Source organism: Hyla sarda, chromosome 8, assembly GCF_029499605.1.
Source record: "Hyla sarda isolate aHylSar1 chromosome 8, aHylSar1.hap1, whole genome shotgun sequence".
Lineage (NCBI taxonomy): Eukaryota > Metazoa > Chordata > Amphibia > Anura > Hylidae > Hyla > Hyla sarda.
Window position 1 is genome coordinate 223,457,788 of NC_079196.1, and position 23,034 is coordinate 223,480,821.

Sequence of the window (23,034 nt, forward strand, 5' to 3'; positions counted from 1 at the left end):
TCATAGAATAAAAAGGTTACATATCACTCTATCCAGAGGAATCTCATGATATTAAGATGGGCAATATCTAATTATAGACATATCAATAAGAAATGCTAAATACACTCCGCCCCCTTCTAACCAACTACATATCACATGATTCCAAGAATGGGCACATCCATCTTGGATATAAACATGGAAGAAATTTTATATACTTCCGCCCCATTCTGGACTATTTTCTATATATGACTTTGGTAAGACTTTAAGACTGATAGCAGAGATATATGATCTTGCTCTATATTTTAGGAGGACGTTTCCTGTGTGGGAAATACACTTATAACACTTAGATTGGCGAGTAGGAATTCTATCAATGTCTAAGCAATTATTTAATGCTTTGATAGATTATTCTGCAGGTAGAATGAAGTCTAACAATATCATAAAACTATAATCTCAATATTCGCCAATCTAAATGGTATAATTCCATCCACTTTATCCCAATTAGTCTTAATTAAATGGAATACCATTTTTGTGTCTCTTACCAAGTCTATGTAAGAACCTTGCTTCTGGTCCTAGGAACACTGAACGGTCCATCTCATCGTCATGGATAGCCATTGTCTGGTACCGTGTGATCAGTCCGGCTTACTGGGATCTCACATGGCTTTCATGGCTTCCATCTTGTGGACCTCTTTCAGTGGAAGACCTGTTTGTCTTTGTCTAAGTCTTCTCCAGTCCACAGTTTCTAACATCTGGTTTACCAGACTTTTTAATTAGTTAGACACACTCTCCTAAATTGGAATTCCCCAATGAATGTAGGTTGGGTGTGTACATATTGTAATGACTATGACATCACTATAATACCCAGAATGCATTAGTACTAGCCCTGTACAGAGACTCATTATCAAAGTCTATACTTGAGACCTTTCCACCAGGTCTTATCTAAACAGCCATAAATATCTAAATAGACAACAATATTCTTCTTCCAGACTGGCACATTTGTAGAGAAGGACTTTAGAATACACTGTGGTCTATTTAGAACAAACAACATGGCCGACATCATGCTATTATATTATTCTATTCAACATAGTGATTCATTTTTGGGGCATATAATTAGCATGAATACACCTTTAGCCATCTTGTACTCTTCTCTTTCGTCTGCCCAGAGTTTGAACCTTCCACTCTGCAGATATAACTTGTTCCATTGTCTTCTTCTGACACTGGGATGAGCTCTATGCAGGATTTATATGTGTTCTGGTCATCTGATGCCTGATCTCTATTTGTGGTCACACGCCTCCGATGTTCATTCTGTATAGCTATTGGTTTATCTACATCCATCTTCTTTTGAAACCATGTAACAGTGTGTTTGCCAGGATTATAATGATATATTGGACACTCCATCCTGGCATTTTCACCCTTTATCAGTTTTGGGATTTTTATTTCTCCAATCTCCACATCAGACCGATCTATAAACATATGAAACACAATAAGGGGAAATTAATTGAATATATGACATGCACGTAACTACTTAGTATGTCCTATTTCAGTCATTTATGTTATATTCTCAGGATCTGCCAAACGTGCCTAATAGTGTTGAGCGGCATAGGCCATATTCGAATTCGCGAATATTCGCGAATATATGGACGTGTATTCGTCATATATTCGCGAATATTCGCATATTCGTAATATCCTCGTTTTATTTTCGCATATGCGAAAAATGCGCATATGCGAAAATTTACATATACGAAAATTAGCATACACAAAAATTTACCACAAACGGAAATTCGCATATGCGAACATTTGCATACACTAATTTTCGCATATGCGAAAATTCGCACGCCAGTCTCACACAGTAGTATTAGAGTCTTCTTTACACCACACGAGCTGGAAGCAGAGAGGGATGATCACTGTGATGTGTACTGTGAAAAAAAAACAAAAAAAAAAAAAACGAATATTCGTAATTACGAATATATAGCGCTATATTCGCGAAATTCGCGAATTCGCGAATATGCGATATTCGCGAATAATATTCGAATTGAGAATATTCGCGAGCAACACTAGTGCCTAAGAAGTTAAAACCCTAAGACACTCACCTAGTAGGGGAACAGTGTTCTACTGACCCTTTTTTACCAATTGCAAGCCGTCACAGTGTGCACAGACTTTAGTTTTATCTTTTTAAGGCTATTTTCTGTAGCTACCAAGACTACAGTGGTCCCTCAAGTTACATTATTTATTGGTTCCAGGATTACCATTGTATGTTGAAACAATTTTATGTTGAGACCATAACTTTATGAAAACCTGGTAATTCGTTTTTAAAAGCCACAAAATGTCATCAAAAAATAGGAAAAAGTGAGGAATAAAGAAAATAAGTAGAAAACTAATACAGAAAAAGCACGTCCTTACATATAAAAGTAAGAAAGATCTGCTGGAAGCTGTAAATCACTGTCTATGTAGAGGACAGGAGCTTCCTTAGGATCCTGTACAGTACACACAGTGGGGGGGGGGATTCATCAATCTATTTAGAGTCATTTTAGGTGTATTTTCTTGTGCAAAATCTTGCGCAAGGATATTTCCTGCGTTCTTTTTGTGCGTCTTTTTTGGTGGAACTTTTTCTAAAGATGTCACTGTACAGGTGTACCATAGAGCCGTTTTTCCTGTAGACATGAATTTACTAGCTGCGTCTTTTTTTTTTTGCGCACAAAAAGAACGCAAATAAAAGTAATTTATTTGCGCAAATATACACCAGCTCCGAGCACACGTACAAGTCTGCCTTATATTTTTTTCAAGAGCTGAGATGGGCTGGATTCTATTACTGCACATGATTCACAGAGACCTGTGCGCAAGTTTAGTAAATTTTGCGCAGCTAAATGACAAATACACGCAGCAGAAAGGGGTTAAAAAAAAAGCTCTACCATACACTGATGTTGATGAATCCCCCCCAGTGTCCCAAAAATTTTTAAATAAAGCTGCCCCCACCTGAAGCAGCTAAATCTGGCATAAATAAAGGGTAGTACAGAACATGTAGTACCTGTCTGTACTGTAGGGGCACTACCAGACAGCCAGTCAGTACATGAGCTTCAGTAATACTTGTGTACTACCAGTAAAATGCCCATTCTGATTGGTCAGCTCTTCCAGCCATTGACATGTTTCACAGATCTAGACGGTCTGTGGCATTTTATGGTGAGTCTGGTTTTAAGTTACAATGGTCTAGAAAAGATTACTGTATGTTGAAAATATTGTATATTGAGACCATTGTAAATTGAGGGGCCACTGTATATTGGAGAAGGATAGGCACTATTATTATTATTATTACAAAAAAAAAAAATCTGTGGACTCATCCTGCACAATAACTACTGACCTATTTCATCTTTGTTTCTGAACTTCGTGGAATGCTTGGTCTACTGACTACTTGATTCCTTATAATCGGGTTCCCACATTTTATACTAAAGTGACAAATTATCTCTTGATGACTAAATATAAAAGTCACTATTCACTATTGATTCTCTTGAATCCCTCTGCACTGTTCTGTCTCTATAAATCTAGTCTCCATAACCTGTAATATTATTACTGTCTAGAAATGTCTTTTGGATCGAGTCCCTGTCTGCCAAATTCAACTAAGATTGGAGGCTACTGCTATTTCATCACAAACTGTAGGTTTCGGAGATCACACTTTCAATGCTTAGATTGGAGAGGAAGAACAGTCAAAAGATCAGTGAAGGGATCTTAGAAGATCAGCCAAATATCTTTCAAAGGATCCTTGCTACATATGCATGTACAGTGACCCCCCGACCTACGATGGCCCCGATATGATGAAATCGACATACAATGCTTTTTTATGTCGGGGCCATCGCATTAAGTGCTATCCGGCAGCGCCAAATGCTTAAGCTGCTGCCGGATAGCAGCTTAATGTTCCCCGTGTGGTGCGGTGAGTATTACTTACCCCTCCACGATGCTCCGGGTGCCCTCCGGGTCCAGCGCTGGTCTTCCAGTGTCTTCTCGGCCCTCCCTGATGACGTCAATACGCTGCTGCGCACGTCATCCAATAGGAATGGCGTACGCAGCGGCGTAATGACGTCGCTACGCAGGCCCAGTAAGGCCTTGCGGAAGACAGAAGAGGACCGGAGAAGACAGCGGAGGACCGGAGAAGACAGCGGAGGACTGGAGAAGACAGCGGAGGACCGGAGAAGACAGCAGAGGACTGGAGAAGACAGCGGAGAGCCCAGCGGAGGCCCGGGATCACCATCAGGAGGGGCGGGGACACCATCTCGAGCGGCGGGGACAGGTGAGTACAGCTTCCTATAATTTACATTGCACGAATCCCTCAACATACGATGGATTCGACAAACGATGGCTCGTTTGGAACGAATTACCATCGTATGTTGAGGGACCACTGTATAGTGAGTTGTATATGGACACTGGAATATAGCAACAAACACACAGTGCAAGACTGTATACTCCAGCCAGCAAGTAAATCTCAGCATCAGATTCATCAGTTTCAGCAGATTGATTGAAAAGAACTGTTCATACAATTGTTATTTAATCAGCTTCTACACAGTCTGTGTACTACCACATGTATTTCTACCTGCAAGTGAATCTAAGCTCTGTGGGGGACATGTATCCTTATTTGTGTATGGTAGAAGCAGTTTACCCCTTTTGCCGGATTCGAAATTATGTGCAGAAGCGCTAAATTTATCAATCAAGCGCAATGAGTTTAATAAATTGCGGGTAAATATAATAATCTCCTCAATCCACTCTTTGGAAATTAGAATCAATGATTTAGAGCATCTTGCTACGTCAAGTCCATGATGGCTTATATTTGCGTAAAAAAAAAGGTACTTTCGGAAAATTTTTCGGTGTAAAGGAAAAGTACGCAGTTAATAAATCCGTGCGTACTATAGATGTCACTCCAAGCTACCCAGTATCGCGACATCAGGAGGAAATACTCAGAATGTACGCAAAAAAAGATGCAAAAAAAACAGCTTGCGCAAATTTTTGTGCAAGAATTTACACACAAAAAAGGTTTAAATTCTTTGATACATGCCCCCCAGTATGTGCACCTCTTGCTCCTCTTCTCACTGGTTACCTAGGAAACCTGATCCCCTGGCCAGAAGATTGATACATTTCTATGCAAGCGCAATACCTTGTAATTTAACCCTCTGCTTAACATCACAATGCACCAGCAAGGCAATATACAATCTGAAGAACCTGAACTTCTTTCAGAACAGGAGTCAAATCCCCATAAAACAAAAAGGTTTAGCTAAACCAACTTGGAAAGTTCAAGAAGTATGGAGCTTACAAAGAGAAACGGCTGAGTAACATCAACCAGTTATGGTCTGAGACTACTGAATGCATGTCAGCTCTGACTCAGCCAGCTCATGAGGTACTGCACCTAGAGGGCGCTGTAAAGCAATTGAATGCTGCTTATGAGAACTATCAAAGACTGTCAAATATGCTGATTTCCTAAAGCAGTACAACACAGAAGATTCCATACAAAAATTAAAGAAATGGAATGAGTTCAGTCTTGCAACTTTGATTTAGTAATACAAACAAAGGCAAAAGCAGAAGTAAAAATCACACATCTCCATGAATCCAGATCCCATCTCACAAGATTTTCTACACTCAGCCAACAAGTCATCAAAGCCCGCGCTGATGCAGAAGCGTCTAAAATTCAGGCTGCCTTCGCCCAAGAGAAAGCAGAAATGGAAGCTGAAGCTGCACGGAAAAAAACGGAGATGGAAGCTGAAGCTGTGAGGAAGAAAGCGGAGATGGAAGCTGAAGCTGCACGGAAGAAAGCGGAGATGGAAGCTGAAGCTGTGAGGAAGAAAGCACAGATGGAAGTTTTGGAGAAACAATGTGAGCAAGCCAAAGACATAACAAGACTAAGAGTCTTAGAGCAGACCAATAGTGACAATGAAAGAGCTATCAGCAGCAGTCACTCTGTTATATCTTACACATCAGAACCCCATCACTCTGCCATAGCAACCAATGCACTCAATCAAGGCGTTTTCTCTGCACCTACTGCACTTTCTCAAGCAGCGGAAGCTGGTATGGACAGGAAAGACTTTCTACCTTACTATTGCACTAACCATTTACCTCCTAACAAACCCACTACTATACAGCTACAAACCAACACACCCTTGGACTGTATGCCAGATCCAGTGTTGAAAACCTTAGCACCATCTTATGTTCCCAAGTCACTCAACATCAGTGTACCGTCCACTGCAACTAACTCTGTTGCACCTGCAACCGTATACCCAAAGTCTGAAAACACAGACATGTCACAGTTTGCTAAATATATGCTATGCAGAGAACTCACTAGGACAGGCCTCATCAAGTTTGATGACAAACCTGAAAATTACAGAGGCTGGAAATTCACCTTTAAAGTCACCATCAGGGAGCTAGATATCATTGCTGCAGAATAACTGGATCTACTCATCAGGTGGCTAGGTCCCCAGTCTGCTGAATGTATGAAAAGACCGAAAACAGTTTGCACTTCCAATCCTGCTTCTGGTCTCAACGCTGCTTGGGACAGACTTGAACGTAGCTTTGGCAGCATTGAGGCTATCGAAGATCCCTTATTCAAAAGGTTGCAAGGCTTCCCAAGGATTACCGCTAAAGACAATCTAAAGCTTCAAGAACTCAGTGATCTTCTACTAGAGCTTCAACTTTCTAAAGCTGATACCCACCTACCTGGGCTCAGTTACCTCGACACCTCTCGTGGTATTAACCCTATTGTCCTTAAGCTACCATATAGCATTCAAGAAAAATGGGTTAGTCTGGGATCAACTTACAAGAAAATATACGGAGTTGCCTTTCTTCCCTTTTCCTATTTCCGTGACTTCATGAAGGAAATCGCGGACTCTGAGAATGACCCAAGTTTCTTCTATGGCCCACTCTAACCCAGTCAGTCCACCGTCTCCAGAACTTGCAAACACACTTATAACGCACAGAGACCACAAGGGGCCAGTATCAGTGAAGAGGACTGATGTTCAATCCCCCACCTGCTACGGTTCTTCAAAAGACTGGGCAAAACAAGAATCTTGAGGATCCAAATCACCAATGTCCCATACATAACAAGCCACATCCACTCAAGAAATGCATTGGCTTCCAACCTCTACAAGAACGTAAGGAACTTTTAAAGGAATTTGGAATTTGTTTCAGATGCTGTGCCTCCACAGAACACCTTGCAAAAGACGGTAAGGACATCATTAAATGCATGGAATGCGGAAGTGACAACTACATACAAGCCCTTCATCTGTACCAACACAGTTCTACTCCATCCACAGACATCCCAAAGCATGGCGGGGAGCACACTGAATGAACAGCTGCCTCCACTCCAGTATTGTCTACATGCAATGAAGTCTGTGGGGAAGGACTTTGTGAGAAATCCTGTGCAAAGATATGCTTGGTTCATGTATACTCAAAGGGCCAACCAGAAATGTCCATAAGACTGTATACTATTCTCGACGATTACAGTAACCGATCTCTTGCAAGCACAAGGTTCTTTGATCTGTTAGGCATAGCAGGAGATGCTCTACCCTATACCCTTGGTACCTTTGTAGGCATTATGCAAGTCTTGGGTAGAAGAGCCAGTTGGCTCATAGTTGCTCCTCACAAGGTTCGCCAGCAAATCAACTGCCCACATGATGCACCTTATGCCCAGCATCTCGATGTAGGCTGGGTCATCATAGGCAACGTCTGCCTTAGCAACGTCATGAAACAGTTCTCAGTTTCTTCCTTTAATACACACGTTCTGCCAAATTGATGCATTACCTGTTTCCCGCATTGACAACATCACTACAGTGTGATAGAAAAGCTGTGTGACAAAGGTACGCAAGAGCACATCGTACTAGATTATAGGAAAGTATTTGTCTTCCAGGATGACAACATTGGTAGCACAGTGGTAGGGACAATGAGACAATGAGTTAGCAGTCATATGGAAGACAAGGAATTCTTGAGAACTGCAACCTGAACCGGAAACCGGAGATGAAGAAACATTTTGTCGACTTTATGCAGAAGGCATTTGAGAGAAATCATGCCGAGCTTGCACCTCTTCTTACACAAGGAGAGGAATGCTGGTACTTACTTACTGTGTTTTGGTGTCTACCATCCTCGCAAGCCTAACCAGATTAGGGAGGTCTTCGACTCAAATGCTCGTTACGAAGGCGTTTCTCTCAATGACAATCTTCTCACTGGGCCTAACCTGAACAACAACCTCCTAAGAGTCTTACTCCGCTTTAGACAAGAACCAATTGCCATTATGGCTGACATCCAACAAATGTTTCATAGTCCATGAAGACAATAGAAACTTCCTCAGGTTCCGATGGTACCACAATAATGATGTCAATGACGAGGTTATAGACTATCGGATGAAAGTACACAATTTTGGTAATAGTCCCTCCCCCGCTGTTGCCATTTATGAACTGAGGAAAACAGCCCACTGATACACGTCAGTTTGTGAAAAGGAACTTCTACATAGACGATGGTCTCAAGTCTCTGCCTACGGAGGAAGAAGCCATCGACCTTCTCACCAGAACTCAGAACATGCTCGCTACTGCCAACCTCCGACTATACCAAATCATCTCCAACAGCAATGAGGTTATGACAGCATTTCCTTCTGATGATCATGCCATCAGTGCTAAGGAATTCCAACTAGGGTCTGACTTTACCCTCACTCAACGCAGTCTTGGGTTGCTGTGGGATTTTAAACAAGACATGCTCACATTTCTAACATCAGTCTGTGACAAGCCCTTCGCAAAACGCGGAGTACTGTCTGCATCCATTGGGATTTATAGTAGGGATGTAAGAAAAAATCGATTCTCGCGATAATCGCGATTTTTCATTTGCCGATACAGAATTGATTCAAAATATTTTTGAATCGATTCTTTTAGGGATGTGGAATTTTTAATAAAACGCACTTTATCTTACCTGCCAACGAGCCCCCGGAGCTCCGGTACACTCCGGTACAGGTGTTCGGTCCCCGGGCTGTATTCTTCTTACTTCCTGTTAGTCCAGCACGTCACATGGAGCTTCAGCCTATCACCAGCCGCAGTGATGTCCCGCCTCCGCTGGTGATAGGCTGAAGCTCCATGTGACGTGCCGAACTAACAGGAAGTAAGAAGAATACAGCCCGGGGACCGAACACCTGTACCGGAGCTCCGCGGGCTCGTTGGCAGGTAAGATAAAGTGCGTTTTCTTTTATTTTGCAGCCCGGACGGGATAACATGAGAAAAGTGCGCACCGGAGTACTAGATCGCCGCTGTCAAAGCTGACAGCGGCGTCTATTGGGATCTATGAGTGCTCCCAGGTGGGCGATATATCGCGATGTATCGTCACCTAGACGGTATCGCGATATATCGGGATATATCGAATCGCCACACTGGTATCGCGATTCGAATCGAATCGCCAAATTCTTGGCGATTCACACCCCTACAAAAAATCACCCTTTACTATACAGGGCAAAATATTACTCTGACAACTTAAGTCAGAGAACATTGGCTGGGATACCCCTTTACCTATAGAGAAACAGAAAAGGTGGGATCCTGGAAGCAGTCTCTCCAGGCATTGGAACAGTTTTAGATACCACTCTTGCATCCAAAGAATGCCACCAGACTAGAGATCCATGTCTTCTCTGATGCATCCATGAAAGCCATAGCTGCCGTAGCCTATCTCCGAGTTGCACACCACAACCGTGAAATTCGTCACGGGCAAGGCCAAGCTAACTTCAAAACCTGCACATACTATTCCAAGGCTCGAACCCTGTGCAGCCACGTTAGCTGTTGAAATTGCTAATAAATCATGAAATAAACTTTCATATTGACTCCTTTGACTTTTACACAGACAGCTAAATTGTGCTAGGATACATACATAATCAAACAAGACAGTTCCATGTGTATGTCTGCAATCGAGTGGAACGCATGACTGGGATTTCTAGGAAAATCCTGGACTCTATGCTGCTGAACCACAAATCTTCTCAGCTCCCACATGAACACTTGGTCACCTTCCTTGCAGAGGTGTCAGCAATAATTAATGCAAGACCACTTGTTCCTGTCTCTCAGACCCAGAGTCTCCAGTATTGCTAACTCCAGCCACTCTTCTAACTCAAAAGATCGGAGTAGCCACTAGTCCTCCTTGGGACTTCAATTGTAAAAATGTTTACAAATACCAATGGAAACGGCTCCAACATCCTGCTAATGCATTTTGGAGCCATTAGAAGGTGAAGTACCTTTGCAATCTTCAAAGTCGAAGAATATGGCAAGTCAGCAAACCCTCATCATAACATGATGCTCATCATAACAATTGGCCTATGGGTCTTATTACAAAGACTATTCCAAGTAGTGACGTCAAGGTGCGGAAAGTAGAAGTTAAAGTGATGAAAGAAGGCTCTGCAAGACATTACTTCAGACCCATAAACGAGCTGGCACTGCTCCTGCCTAAACAGGTAGATGATCCCCTCACACTGACCTGATGTGGAGAGAGATGTTCCAGAAGAAGAAACATCCATTATATATGGACTTATCTAAAGTTTATTGTTGTTATTAGAAATCATAGATTTTGACGGGGAGTGTCATGTTACACGTGCATGGTTTGCCTTTTTATCCTGTGTGTCCCTTCTCTCTCACCTTCATTCTGTTCTCAGTTTTTGACTCCTCCCTTTCATTCACTCTTGTTTCTTCCTTCATCCTTCATCTCAGCACGTTACCTGTTAGCTGCTCACAACATGATCTTTTGACCTATCCATTTGTCCATCGGTGTATGATCTGCACAGTTTGGAATAAACTTCATCACAATCTACAAGGTGTCTTTTGGATCGAGTCACTGTCAGCCAATTCAACTAAGATTGGAGGCTACTTCTCTCATCACAAACTGTGAGTTTCGGAGATCACACTTTCAATGCTTAGATTGGAGAGGCAGAACAAAAGGTAAAATGCGAATGGTGGGTCTCACTGCAGCCTTCCAGAATAGACAACCAAAACCAACGACCTCCAAAGTAGGAAGAATTCCTTCGGGCGCTGAGAGACCACAGGTACTAGGTAAAAGGAGCAGATGTTTATTCCCAATATGCAATCCGTTTCGTGCCTAAGCGCTTCATCAGGCATACAGACAAGGAAACAAGAAGCACATATATAGAAGCAAAAATTAACCCCTTCCTAGAATAAAAAAAGCTATTAACCCTAAATATGACAAATAATTCTCATATCCATACAAATGCCAAATACAATAACAATTAATTAAAATATGTCACAACTAAAATATATGTATACAAAAAATGTATAAAAATGCGTTTAAAAAATGGAAAATAAATAAATATATAATAAAGAAGAATTTTATCCAGAGCATGGTTCCTTCAGCATGTGTTCTCTATTGTCTCATTCAGCCCATTCGGGAAGAGCGTGCATAACTTAAAAATACAGTATGACTCGTGATTTATAAATTTCTGGAGTCTATTAGAAGCATCTTCCGGAATTAAAAGTACATAAAGAAAAAATAGACCAGCTCACCGCCCTGTAGAAGTAGCCACTGGAAGGGTAGTTGGTGGAGGAGCACGGATGCAGGTCAAGCCGTGTAGCCAGTTGCAATAGAATCCAGGAAGGAAAAGGAAATCCAGGTCCTCCGAAAAATATAGAATGGCGGTATAAAAACACAAAAAATGTATTTCATCCTTTAAAAATCAATGAGATGGTGAGAATTAAAAGCATAGATGAAACGCTGATGCGTTTCAAACCATATGGTTCTTAGTCATGCCATAAATCTAGGGCATCCATCATGGATTGAGGCAAAGCGCCCTCCAAAGCCGCCGACTCGACCACTCGCAACAGCTGGGGCAGGAGGATACCTGAGAATTTTTTGTATACCTCAATCGGAAGCCCATCTGGGCCCGGGGCCTTTTCATTAGCAGCATCTTTCAGAGCCAGTTCCAATTCCTCCAGAGAGATGGGCGAGTCCAGCTCGTCCCTCTGCTCCAGAGAAAGGGAAGGGAGTGATGCCCTGCTCACATACGCCCCCAAGGCCTCCCCAGTACAAGAAGTCTTAGTAGACTTAGCCTCCTTATAAAAGTCTACCATCAGACACAAGATCTCCTCCTCCTCCTCCGTGACCTCACTCCCCCGATCATCCCTCAAACAGCCAATATATGCAACCCCCTGCTGTGCCCGAGCAATAGAAGCCAACAGTTTGCCCGTTCCCTCACCACACTCAAAGTAGCGCTGCTTACTAAAAAACCTCTTATGTTCGGCCGTCTCCTCTAAGTATTTAGTATAATCATCCTGCACCCTCAGCCACTCTTCCCTCGATCCAGGGGTAGGGTGCAAAACATATCTAGCTTCAGCTTCTGTCACCAATAGTGTCAACTTTCCCCCCCTCTCTCTGGTGAAGGACTTGTGGACACTTATGTCCCGAATAAACAGACCGCGGGGGAATGCCTTTAAGAGTCCCTAACCATGGAGACCGAAGCCGAACCGTCATTAAGGGCAAGAAAGTCCCTGAGTTCCGCACCAACTAGTTCAGTAGTAGTCAGCAAATGTAACCAGAACGGGTTCAGTCTCCACAGAGGGCGCACCCCACCAGCTCCCCCCGATAAATCAAGTCGTAAATGGATCGGGGAGTGATCCGATAACCCCCTGGCCAGATATGTAATTTCACCAACTAGTCCAGCCATGGTCCCATCCCCAACTGCCATGTCTTTCCTAGATAGAGTGCCATGCGTGGCCGAGTAACAGGAGAACTGTCTAACACTGGGATTACGGAGGCGCCACAGATCGAATAGGTCTATTTCGGTCAACAGCTTGGCAAGACCAGAAGGCCTAGAAGGGGGAGGGGCCTGAGTGCCCCAAAACTTATCCTTAGAAGCATCCAAGACCTGATTAAAATCACCACACATAAGCACAGGGGCCACCAGGAATCCAGATACTATTGTTAGGATATGCCGTACAACATCACCACTATAAGGAGGAGGGATATAACACCAACTATAATAAGCAGTCGATGAGACACCTCACACAATACGCACACAAATCTACCATCCGGGTCAATGCTAGAGGAGACAGCCTTAAACGGAATAGATTTGTGGACCAGCGACTAACCCCTCTAGCATGGGAGGAAAAGGTAGAATGGTAAGAGTGACCGACCCATGCCCTATGAAGGGCCGAGGTGGTTTCAGCTGTCAGATGAGTTTCAGTGAGGCAGAGTATGGCAGGGTGAAACTGTCTCACCGAGTTAAATATTGCATAGCGTTTCGCCACATCTCCCAACCCCCTAACATTCCATCCTATAAAATTAAAGACCGCCATCAGGGATAACGGAGCAGAAAAGGGCTATTATATCAACACTGAAATCAGGGGAGCCCACCCGTACATTCCCAGGAAACCTACAGACAGTACATATAGCAACCCAAGGAGAGGCAGAAAACAAAACAAACAAACACCCCAAAACAAGGTACAAATACAGCCACACAAGTCGCCGCGTCACACGGCACTCAGGGGCGCTAGTATACCCACACCACTCATAATCAGTTGTACCAATGAAACACTTCAGGAGAAAGTCAGTAACGTGAGAGCATACAGCAGGCATACAATCGGCCAACCGAACACAGGCGAGTATGCATTCGTACAGCTCCAGAAACTAAAACAAGGTATAGATATCTCGTACAGTAAGCATTAGTGCGCCATCCCCTCCAGAATCCACATAAAACCCTTCTTAATATTAGAGTGATGCATGTTCATGCGGGACCGTCGTGACACCAGGGCACCGTTATCCTATACACAGTCCGAGGTTGGAGACAGCTTCTCCTGGGCCAGACACGGGGAGTAAATGAACACACAGACGTCAGGTTACGGATAACTGTCTTTACTGAGCTGATGCAGATGATGGCATACAGACAGTTCGTATTAGGTGAGAGGATGCAGCGTAACCCCTTGGGAGCCCTGTTGCCTTACCGGAACTTATGGTGCTTTCACCAAACTAATTTATACTGACTTGTAAAATGGGTAGATGAATGCTGGTAGGTAGGGTTCTGTCAAGGTATTGTAGCCTTCTCCGCCGGGCATGAACTGCCACCGTAAGGGTGATCCTTGCAGAATGACCAGATTAAAGGGGTACTCCGGTGAAAAACTTTTTTTTTTAAATCAACTGGTGCCAGAAAGTTACACAGATTTGTAAATTACTTCTATTAAAAAATCTTAATCCTTCCTGTACTTATTAGCTGCTGAATACTACAGCGGAAATTCTTTTCTTTTTGAAACACAGAACTGTCTGCTGATATCACAAGCACAGTGCTCTCTGCTGACATCTCTGTCCATTTTAGGAACTGTCCAGAACAGCATATGTTTGCTATGGGGATTTCCTTTTACCCTGAACAGTTCCTAAAAATGGACAGAGATGTCAGCAGAGAGCACTGTGCTCGTGATTCAGCAGACAGCTCTGTGTTTCAAACGGAAAATAATTTCCACTGTTGTATTCAGCAGCTGATAAGTACAGGAAGGATTAAGATTTTTTTTATAGAAGTAATTTACAAATCTGTTTAACTTTCTGGCACCAGTTCATTAAAAAAAAAAAAAGTTTTTCACAGGAGTACCCCTTTAAGTAGATTTGTTCTGGGCTTTCCCTTTAGGCTTCTCCACCAGCACACCTTAACCACACTGTAGCTCAGGAACAACTGTTCTCAACAGTGACTAGCACTGGACTCAACTGAAACCGGAACTGGGGTAGCTCTTTCCCCCACTACACTATATGGACTAGAATTTAGGGGTTCCCATTGGCAGGCAGGGTCACATGGGGTTTACATTGCTTTCTTTTAAGGGTAAGTAACATATTTAACATACAACTGAATAACAACAATATAATTAATTAGAAAAATATATTACTTCTCAACAAAGTGCATACATAACAGTACAATAAGTCCTTTGGTGGGCCCAACACCTTGTGCTGCAAAGCTGCCCAAAGCAGTCCGAAGCCACAGGACAGCGACTGGTACTGGGACACCACATTAACAGTAAGAAAAGGGCAAATTCTGGAGATGTTTTTGAGATATAGGTCAGTTAGATCTGCATGTAGCCTAGTCCCCAGACTGCCTGTGTGCTGCCCAGGTGTTGTTCAGGGAAGCAGTGATAGACTCCAGGGAGTGAATTTCCCAAACCCAGGCTAGGAGTTCACCCTCAGGAGGGGGGCTGGCCTGTTTCCAATGCTTGGCAATATTCAGAAATAATTTAAAAGGTCGTTTAGCCAAGGCTCTAGTGGACAAGTGTAGTAAGAAGACTAAGGGATCCAAGGACACCCTAACTCCCAGAACCTCCCGAATCAAATGTACTTTCACCCAGAATGGGGGTAATCAATAGGCACATCCAGAATATGTGATATGTATCACCTAACCCTACTCCGCATCTCCTACATTGAGGGGGGATATCAGGGTTCAGCCTGTTGAGCAGGACAGGGGTGTGATACCAGCCCATAAGCATCTTAAACTGTGTCTCTTTATACGCCATACAGATGGAGGGCTGAGAGGCCCTATCCCAAATCACCTGCCACTGAGGAAGTGAAATGGTAGTATCAAGGACCTCCTCCCAATGCCCCAAATAGCTGTGTGAGGGAGGGGGCACCACCCAAAGGGGAGATTAAAAGGGAATAGATACTCGAGAGTAGTCCCCTTATCTGAGGCCCACTCCTACACAACCACTCAAAGCTCGTGGGGAGGGACACAGTCAGTGAGCCTCGCTGCGAGGACAGATAATGCCGGGAGCAGGGAGGTCCGAGCGAGACTTCAAGTCCTCAAAAAGAACACGAGTGACAGGATTCACTACATCAGCCCAACAGAATAGACCTCTCGAACCCCACTCCCCCACCATTTGCGAGGTACCTCTCGAAGGAAAGGCTGGGTGATAGAGGAAGGATTGCATCGGGGAGAAGGAGGAGAGGAGTCGGAATCGCCTAGAGCAATAAATCCAGACATAGCGAGTGAAAGCCATAGGGCCTGTGGGGGACAGGAGAGGGAAGGACCAAAGCAAGGCATTGGGATGTACCGGTGCCAGCCACAGCTTTTCGAGTTTCATCCATTTACTATAAGCCCGGTAGGTAGACCAAGCGGCTAGGTAACGTAGGTGTGCTGCCCAATAATACTTCATGACATCAGGCACTCCCAGACCCCCCAAGAATCGATTCGCCATCATCACGGACATAGGAAGTCTATGCCTTTTAGCGTCCCAAATAAACCTAAAAATAGCCAACTGAAACTATCGCAACACTGCCAATGGGACCCGTACCGGCAACGTCTCAAAAAAATAGAGCAGCTTGGGGAGAACAGTCATCTTGACAGCAGATATCCGCCCAAAAAAGGAAATATACTGAGACCTCCATATTTCTAATAGTGAATGTAGCTCTCGGAACAGGGAGGGGAAATTAACAGAGTATAGAGAGGAATACCTAGGAGTGAGGGAGACCCCCAGATATTTAATAGCAGAGGAAGACCAGCGAAAGGAGTAGTTAGAACGTAGTTGGGACACCAAAGACGGTGGGAGATTGACAGGCATAGCTTCCGACTTAGAGAGATTGACTTTATAGCCCGAGACTAATCCATATTCAGCAAGAGTTTGTACAAGGTAGGCAAAGACAGAAGAGGGTTAGTGAGGGTAAGTAAGACATCATCCGCAAATAGACAGATCTTAAAAGCCCTTCCATGCAAAGTAACGCAAGAGATGTCTGCGTTCTCCCGGATCAGGGCCGCCAGTGGCTCTATGCAAAGTGCAAAAATCAAGGGGGATACTGGACAACCCTGCCTAGTACCGTTAGAGAGAGTAAAAGGTGGAGAGGAGTCAGATGGGAGTTTAAGCAGTGGAGAGGAGTAGAGACCCTGCAGAGCTGAGAGGAAGTTACCCGTGATTCCAAATTTCTGAAGAGTAGCAAACATGTAAGGTCACCCCAGTCTATCAAAAGCCTAAAGCTTAAAATTAATGCCTGTTCAGATTTCTTATTGACAAGATCAATAAGGTTGGCTACCCGTCTCGTATTATCACCATCCTGACGACAGAGGATAAAACCAACTTGGTCCTTGTGAATGGGAGTGGGGAGAAAACTACAAAGACAGGCCGCCATGATCTTCGAAAACAGTTTCAAGTCGGAGTTTAGCAGGGCTATAGGCCTATAGCTAGGGCAGTCAAGCAGTCATTGGGGTCTTTGTTAGGTTTAGAAATCAGGGTAATCAAGGAGTGTTTGAAAGACTGCAGGATCCCCTCCCCATTCAGAAAAGAGTTAAATAGGGGGACCAGCTTAGGGAGAAGGACTGACGAATATGTCTTATAGTACAAATAGGTAAACCCATCAGGACCCGGCGAGTGCCCCGTCGGAAGAGACTTAAGAACTTCAGCAAGTTCCTCAATGTAACGGGAGCATTCAGGGACTCCCTGTCATTTGCCGAGAGGGCTACATCTTGAGAGAAAGGATTCTAATGCCGCCGCACGCTCACCCGGGTCCGAGGGGAGTTGTGAGGGAAAAGAACAAAGTTTGGAGTAGTAGCCATAGAGGAGGCGAGAAATGGAGTCAGGATGGTATTGAAGTGTGCCTTCATCATCCCTCAGGGCCGAAGGAGCCTGAGCAGCCACACGCTCCCTTAAGCGCCTAGCCAACATCGTGTGTACTTTATTGCCTTTTTCATAAAACTTCTGTTTAGCATAAAGAAGCTGGCGCTCCACTTTGCAGAGAACCAAATCCCCCAGCTGAGACCATGCGGCCACTAAGTGCCTCAAAACCACGAGGGAGGGGGCAGTCAGCATAAGAGTTTCTCGGACCACAGCCTTGTGAGCCTCCCACAAAATAGCTGGAGAGGACACCGAGCCTTCGCTGTTAGCAAAGTACTCGGTAATGCTAGTTAGGATCGAGTCCCGGGAAGAAGGGGTTTTAAGCAGAGAATTGTTAAGCCGCCAGTGGCAGCAACGTGGAGAAGAGACAAAATGGGAAAAGGAGACAAGAACAGGGCCATGGTAAGACCAGGAGATAGGTTCCATAGAGGCGGTTGAGAGCATACGCACCATCGGGAGATTACCAAAAAATAATCAATATGGGTATGGAGTTTATGCAGGTGCGAGTAAAAAGAAAAGGAGTGATCCGATGGGTGATTAATACGCCACAGGTCATAAAGCGCTGCCGAGCGGACTAACCGCCTAAAAAGCGTAGAGAGTCGCAACTGGGAAGGGGGTACCTGGGAGCCCCCTAGAGAGTTACGGTCGGCCGAAGGAGAAACAACTAGGTTACAATCCCCTCCCAATAGCCAGGCCGAGGGTGGATATGCATGTAAACGCTTCAGAACCCAACAAAGAAAGGGGATCTGCGCCGAATTAGGGGCGTACACATTGCAAAGGAGCAGAGGTTTACCCCCCCAGGGAGCCACATAGAATAACGTACCTACCAGATGGATCTACATATGAGGAAGATACTTGCAGGGAACAGTGTCGGGATATTAAGATTGCCACTCCCGCCACCTTTCTATCAGTGGAAGCTAAAAAACCTGTGGATAGAGGTGATGCAGAAATTGAAAAGTGCCCGTCTTGTCAAAGTGTGTCTCCTGAACAAAGACTATGTCAGCTTTGAGGGCTACCAACTCTCGCTGTAGCAGACGCCTTTTGGTGGGGGTGTTAAGACCCTTCACATTCAAAGAGACGCAGTTAGCCATGAGGGGTTCAAAGTAGTGTAGGACAGGTGCAATCTATTGTACTCACTCACACCAGGGGACGAGTCACGAGAGGGCCAGCCAAGGACTACTGAGCTCCACAATTCAGTATCGGACCTAAGAGAGGAGAGAGTAGAAAGAAAAGAGAACAGACAACCGAAAGGACAAACCAAATAGTAGACAAGGGAAACACATAAGGAACCGACAAACCGGTAGAAAAGGGTACATAGATAAAACATACGGTGCCAAAAATAAACCAATGGCGCAAAGGCCAGAGTGGAGACAAACGTGGAGAACAATAACTGCAAGAATAAAACAAATTGTGTCACATTACCATGTGCCATGGCCTCTGAGGGGGGAGGTGGAAGAACGCACCCAAGATGACCAGTAAGGAGAACTAAAGTCCCACCCACAAGCCATGCATAAGAACAGCCCTAAATAAACTTCCCAGCAGGTATAAGAAACTAATCCAAAAACATTAAACTCAACCACAGGAAGGAAAGAAGGCAATGCTCAAGATATGAAGGCGTAGATAAAGGTCCCATTGTGACGGACTGACTCTGCCAAAAGTGACTTCTCCTTCCGGATGACAAGCCCCAGCGTATCACAGGCAATATCCCCAGGCAGAACTAGAGATTATTGCATCCTTGTACCCAAAGAACCAGGCAACACCAGTCTTCAGGTATAAAATCAGAACTCTTTTTTGAGGAACAAGTGTCTTCTTTTATAGGAAGGCCATCACAGGGGGAAGGGTCAGTAAAGACAATAAAGGTGACAGTGAGTCTGGGAGATAATCCAATAAAGGTGATTAGCTCTACCTATACAGTGCCTTGAGTGCAAATGGTGGAGGTGTGCAGAAGTTGGACTGTGTGCAAACAGGAGAAGCGTGTAGAATTAGTGTATTGTACAAAAGGTGAACCGTGTGCAAAAAGTGGACCGTGTGCAAAATGTGAACCATGTGCAAAAGGTGTATTGTGTAAAGGAGGTGGACAGTGTGCAAAAGGTGGACAGTGTGCAAAAGGTAGACCATGTGCAAAAAGGTGCATTGTGCACAGAAAGTGGACCGTGTGCAGAAAGTGTATGAAAATAGTAAACAAAAATATTTTAACTCTGAGCTTTAAGTCACTGGAAATCATCAACTGAGGGGTACAAATAGTGATGTCCTAAAGTCCATCCAAGTAGGTAGGGTGACTCTAGGATCCGTCACACCCATCATCAAGCAAACAAACATTCTCAGCAGCAGTCCTCGCCAGAGGCCTCACGGTGGGAGGCGGTTAGGGCCCAGAGGGCCGGGTGAAATGGCAGCCCCACCGCGGCCAGCACGCTTCCCAAGAACTGGTTGCCACACCGGTGGCAGGGCATCAGTGGTGGAGGTATCAGTCCCCAGTCCTGAAGCCGGGGTGTAGGAACATCCAAGGCAGCACAGAAGTCCTGCAAATTAGCATAGGTGTGAAGAACAGCAGAGCGTCCATCTTTTCTAGCCTGTAGAGCAAACGGGAAGGACCATCTGTAAGGTATCTGTGCAGCACATAGAGTAGATAAAAGTGGTTGGAGCAGCCGCCACTTACGCAGGGTAATCCAGGAGAGGTCCTGGAAAAGCTGGATAGGTTCCCCATCAAAGTCAAAGGTCTTTAAAGAGCGAGACTTAGCCATGATCCTCTCTTTCAGTTGGAAGTCAGCTAGACAACACACCACATCCTGAGGAGGGCCATTCACTGGGAGAGGACGCCGGGCTCTGTGTGCACGATCCAGCTTAATTTTGTGAGAAGGGGGTTCCCCCAGAATCATATTAAAAATAGCCTCAAGAGGGATATGCAGATCCAGGAGACCACACACACGGATGTTGTTGCGCCTACCTCGGTTGTCATGGTCCTCCACGGGAGAATGGAGGTCGTTAAGGAAGTCAGTCTGAGCGGACATAGTCCCTTCAATCTTTCCAATGTAGGACCTTGTGGAGTCATGGGCCTCCTCTAAGTCACCCACCTTCTGAGAGACATGCTGTAGGTCTTGGCGCATCTGGGCAGTTTCAGCTCTGCATGCATCTTTAACCTCTGCAATAAGCACTTTAAAGTCTTCCTTAGAAGGGAGATGAGAAAGCAATTGGCTAAAGTCCATGGCGGGCAGTGCAGAAGCAGGTATCCCCAAGCACTCCAAGTCCATGCCCAATTCAGCGTCCCACCCAGAACGGCTGGGGGGCTCCCGGAGAGCCCAGCAGTAGGGAGGGGCCCCTCAGGGGTACCATCCCAGGGGGTCCCCCAGAGGGCTGATGAGGTGAGATGGGTCTCTGCGGCTTGGGGGGTACACTCAGGTGGCACAGAGGACCAGTCACCTTCCATTGAATGAGGAGGGTCAGATGCAGCAGACATAACTGAGGAATCCCCAACTGTGGGGTCAGCAGGGGGGGGGGGGGAGAGCATGCTGCAAGCAGGCGAAAGGTGGGCTACAGGCCTAGTAGGAAGTGCCGTAGGGTGTGCAGGGAGCACCCACCTGTGATCCTGAGGCGAGCGTTGCGATGTCTCTGGGAGGGTGTCTCTGGGAAGGTGTCTCTGGGAGGGTGTTTCCCACCCCTGAAGCAGTGGTGGCAGTGGGAGCCAGTGAGGGGTCCTCCAGCTGTTGCACCAGCAGGTCCAGGACCAGCACCGCCGGTGATAGGAGAGGCAGGGTCAGCGGGGCCGCGCCGGACCACACACAGGCGTCCAGGTCCTGAGAGATGATCCAACTGCGGACCAATATATGGAGGGTTGTTTTAACCAATTCACCAAAAGATCACCGAGGTGATCCACTAATTCCCTATATTTCCCATATAATTGTTAAAAGGTGTAATCTTTATTAATTCAGAACACCAACAAAAGAAGGGGTTAAAAATTGCAGTGTATCTCTCCTCCCGTATTGATAGTAATTGTCTGTGCCAACCAGGCATCACCTATTATCTACCTGTGTGTACCTGCAGTGTACACACGGTTGTTGGGGGAGTCTGCACTGTATATTAAAAACCTATCCTATGCCCCCCTCGACATGTTTCGCCGCAGGACGCGGCTTTGTCAAGAGGTTTTAGGGCACTTGACAGCTAGTTTTATGGCTGTGTGGGACGGAGCCTCTGACTCAAGCATCCATTCTCTTCAGCAGTAAGCCACGCCCCCCCAATTGTCCTCTTCTGACCACTGTAACACTTTGATTTGTCTATATACAGTATGTGTACAGTATGTGTTTTTGCGCTGTGTTCTTTAGTGATTCTTGTCACTTTAAAACAATGAAATCCCCTAATCTGTCTTAATGGTGACCCTGATTGGTGATGTCCCCCATTAGCCATGGGCCTTGGCTACTGATGGCATCTGGAACCAACTGTCTATGAAGCACACTCTAGCGGAAGTGGGCGCAGGGCACCCTGGCCCACTTCCGGTCTATGAAGGGCACTTTGGAGCTGAATGTGCTTTATAGACAGTTGGTCCTTTAGGAGTTAATACTTGCACACTCACCTATGTGTAGGTGTCCGCTGCTCCTCTCTATAGGACCCTCCAGGCTGGGATGTTCCACTCCACAGATGATTTCTGATACTTGGTCTGAACTTATTATTGGGGTAAAAGTCAATGAAGCTTCACAGGAATAAGTGTTATCTTTCTGTCTCTTCTCCTTCTGTGAGATCCTGTAAGTCCTCTCCGTCTTTGATGATTCTATGGGCAGAGCCGTCAGGTTTCCATCATTCTTATTGAACCAGCTTGTAGATAGAGGATCAGAATTCTTGGCTATATCACAGGTCATTGTGGCTTTTTTCTCATCTTCCATTTTGGGGACATTGATAGATCCAACATGTGGATGCCAGGGCAGATCTGTAACATATATCTGAATTATTATGAGTCGTGTAAGAGACATGGGGTCATTAAGTAACCTTAACTTTTAGAACAACACTAGATTTTCTACACCACAAGAACATGCGTTACACTAGAGATAGGTAGCAATCTTACCTTTCATACTTAGTGATCTTATCTCTGGTATCTCCATAGATACGTGTTTCCACACCACAATGATTTTCATTTGTGGATCCTTAAATAAATGATCAGGAGTCTGGACAACACTGGTGACATCATATGTGAGATGACCGTCCTGAGTACTGACTCTTTCCTCAGCTGATAATTGATATTTACCATTTGTTTTTTCCCAGTGCCAGGAGATTGTTATATCTTTAGGGTAAAACTTCTGTAGATTCAGAGAGAACTGAACACGAGATGATTCTGCCATAGTGATCTCTATGGGCACCAACATTTGGGGTTTAGCTGGAGGAGAAGAGACACAAGTTTTGGTCAATGTCTATACTTGGATCAATCGATTGTGTTATAAGTATAACATTTCTACCCTTTAAGAACTAGAAATATTTTTCAGAATATGTATTCCTCCCCCATCTCCCTGGATGG

General features: G+C 44.8%; 1 protein-coding gene across 1 annotated transcript in view; it reads right to left on the reverse strand.

Moving 5' to 3' along the window:
* The window catches only part of LOC130285344 (uncharacterized), a 38,813-nt gene continuing 15,779 nt past the window's right edge, over positions 1-23,034 (reverse strand). Inside the window, exons 6-8 of the mRNA XM_056536703.1 lie at positions 22,588-22,896; positions 22,102-22,452; positions 1-1,439 (exon numbers count right to left, since the gene is read on the reverse strand). Coding sequence (XP_056392678.1) covers positions 1,087-1,439; positions 22,102-22,452; positions 22,588-22,896 — 1,013 coding nt within the window. The 3' untranslated portion in view covers positions 1-1,086. The remainder of the gene's footprint in view (positions 1,440-22,101; positions 22,453-22,587; positions 22,897-23,034) is intronic.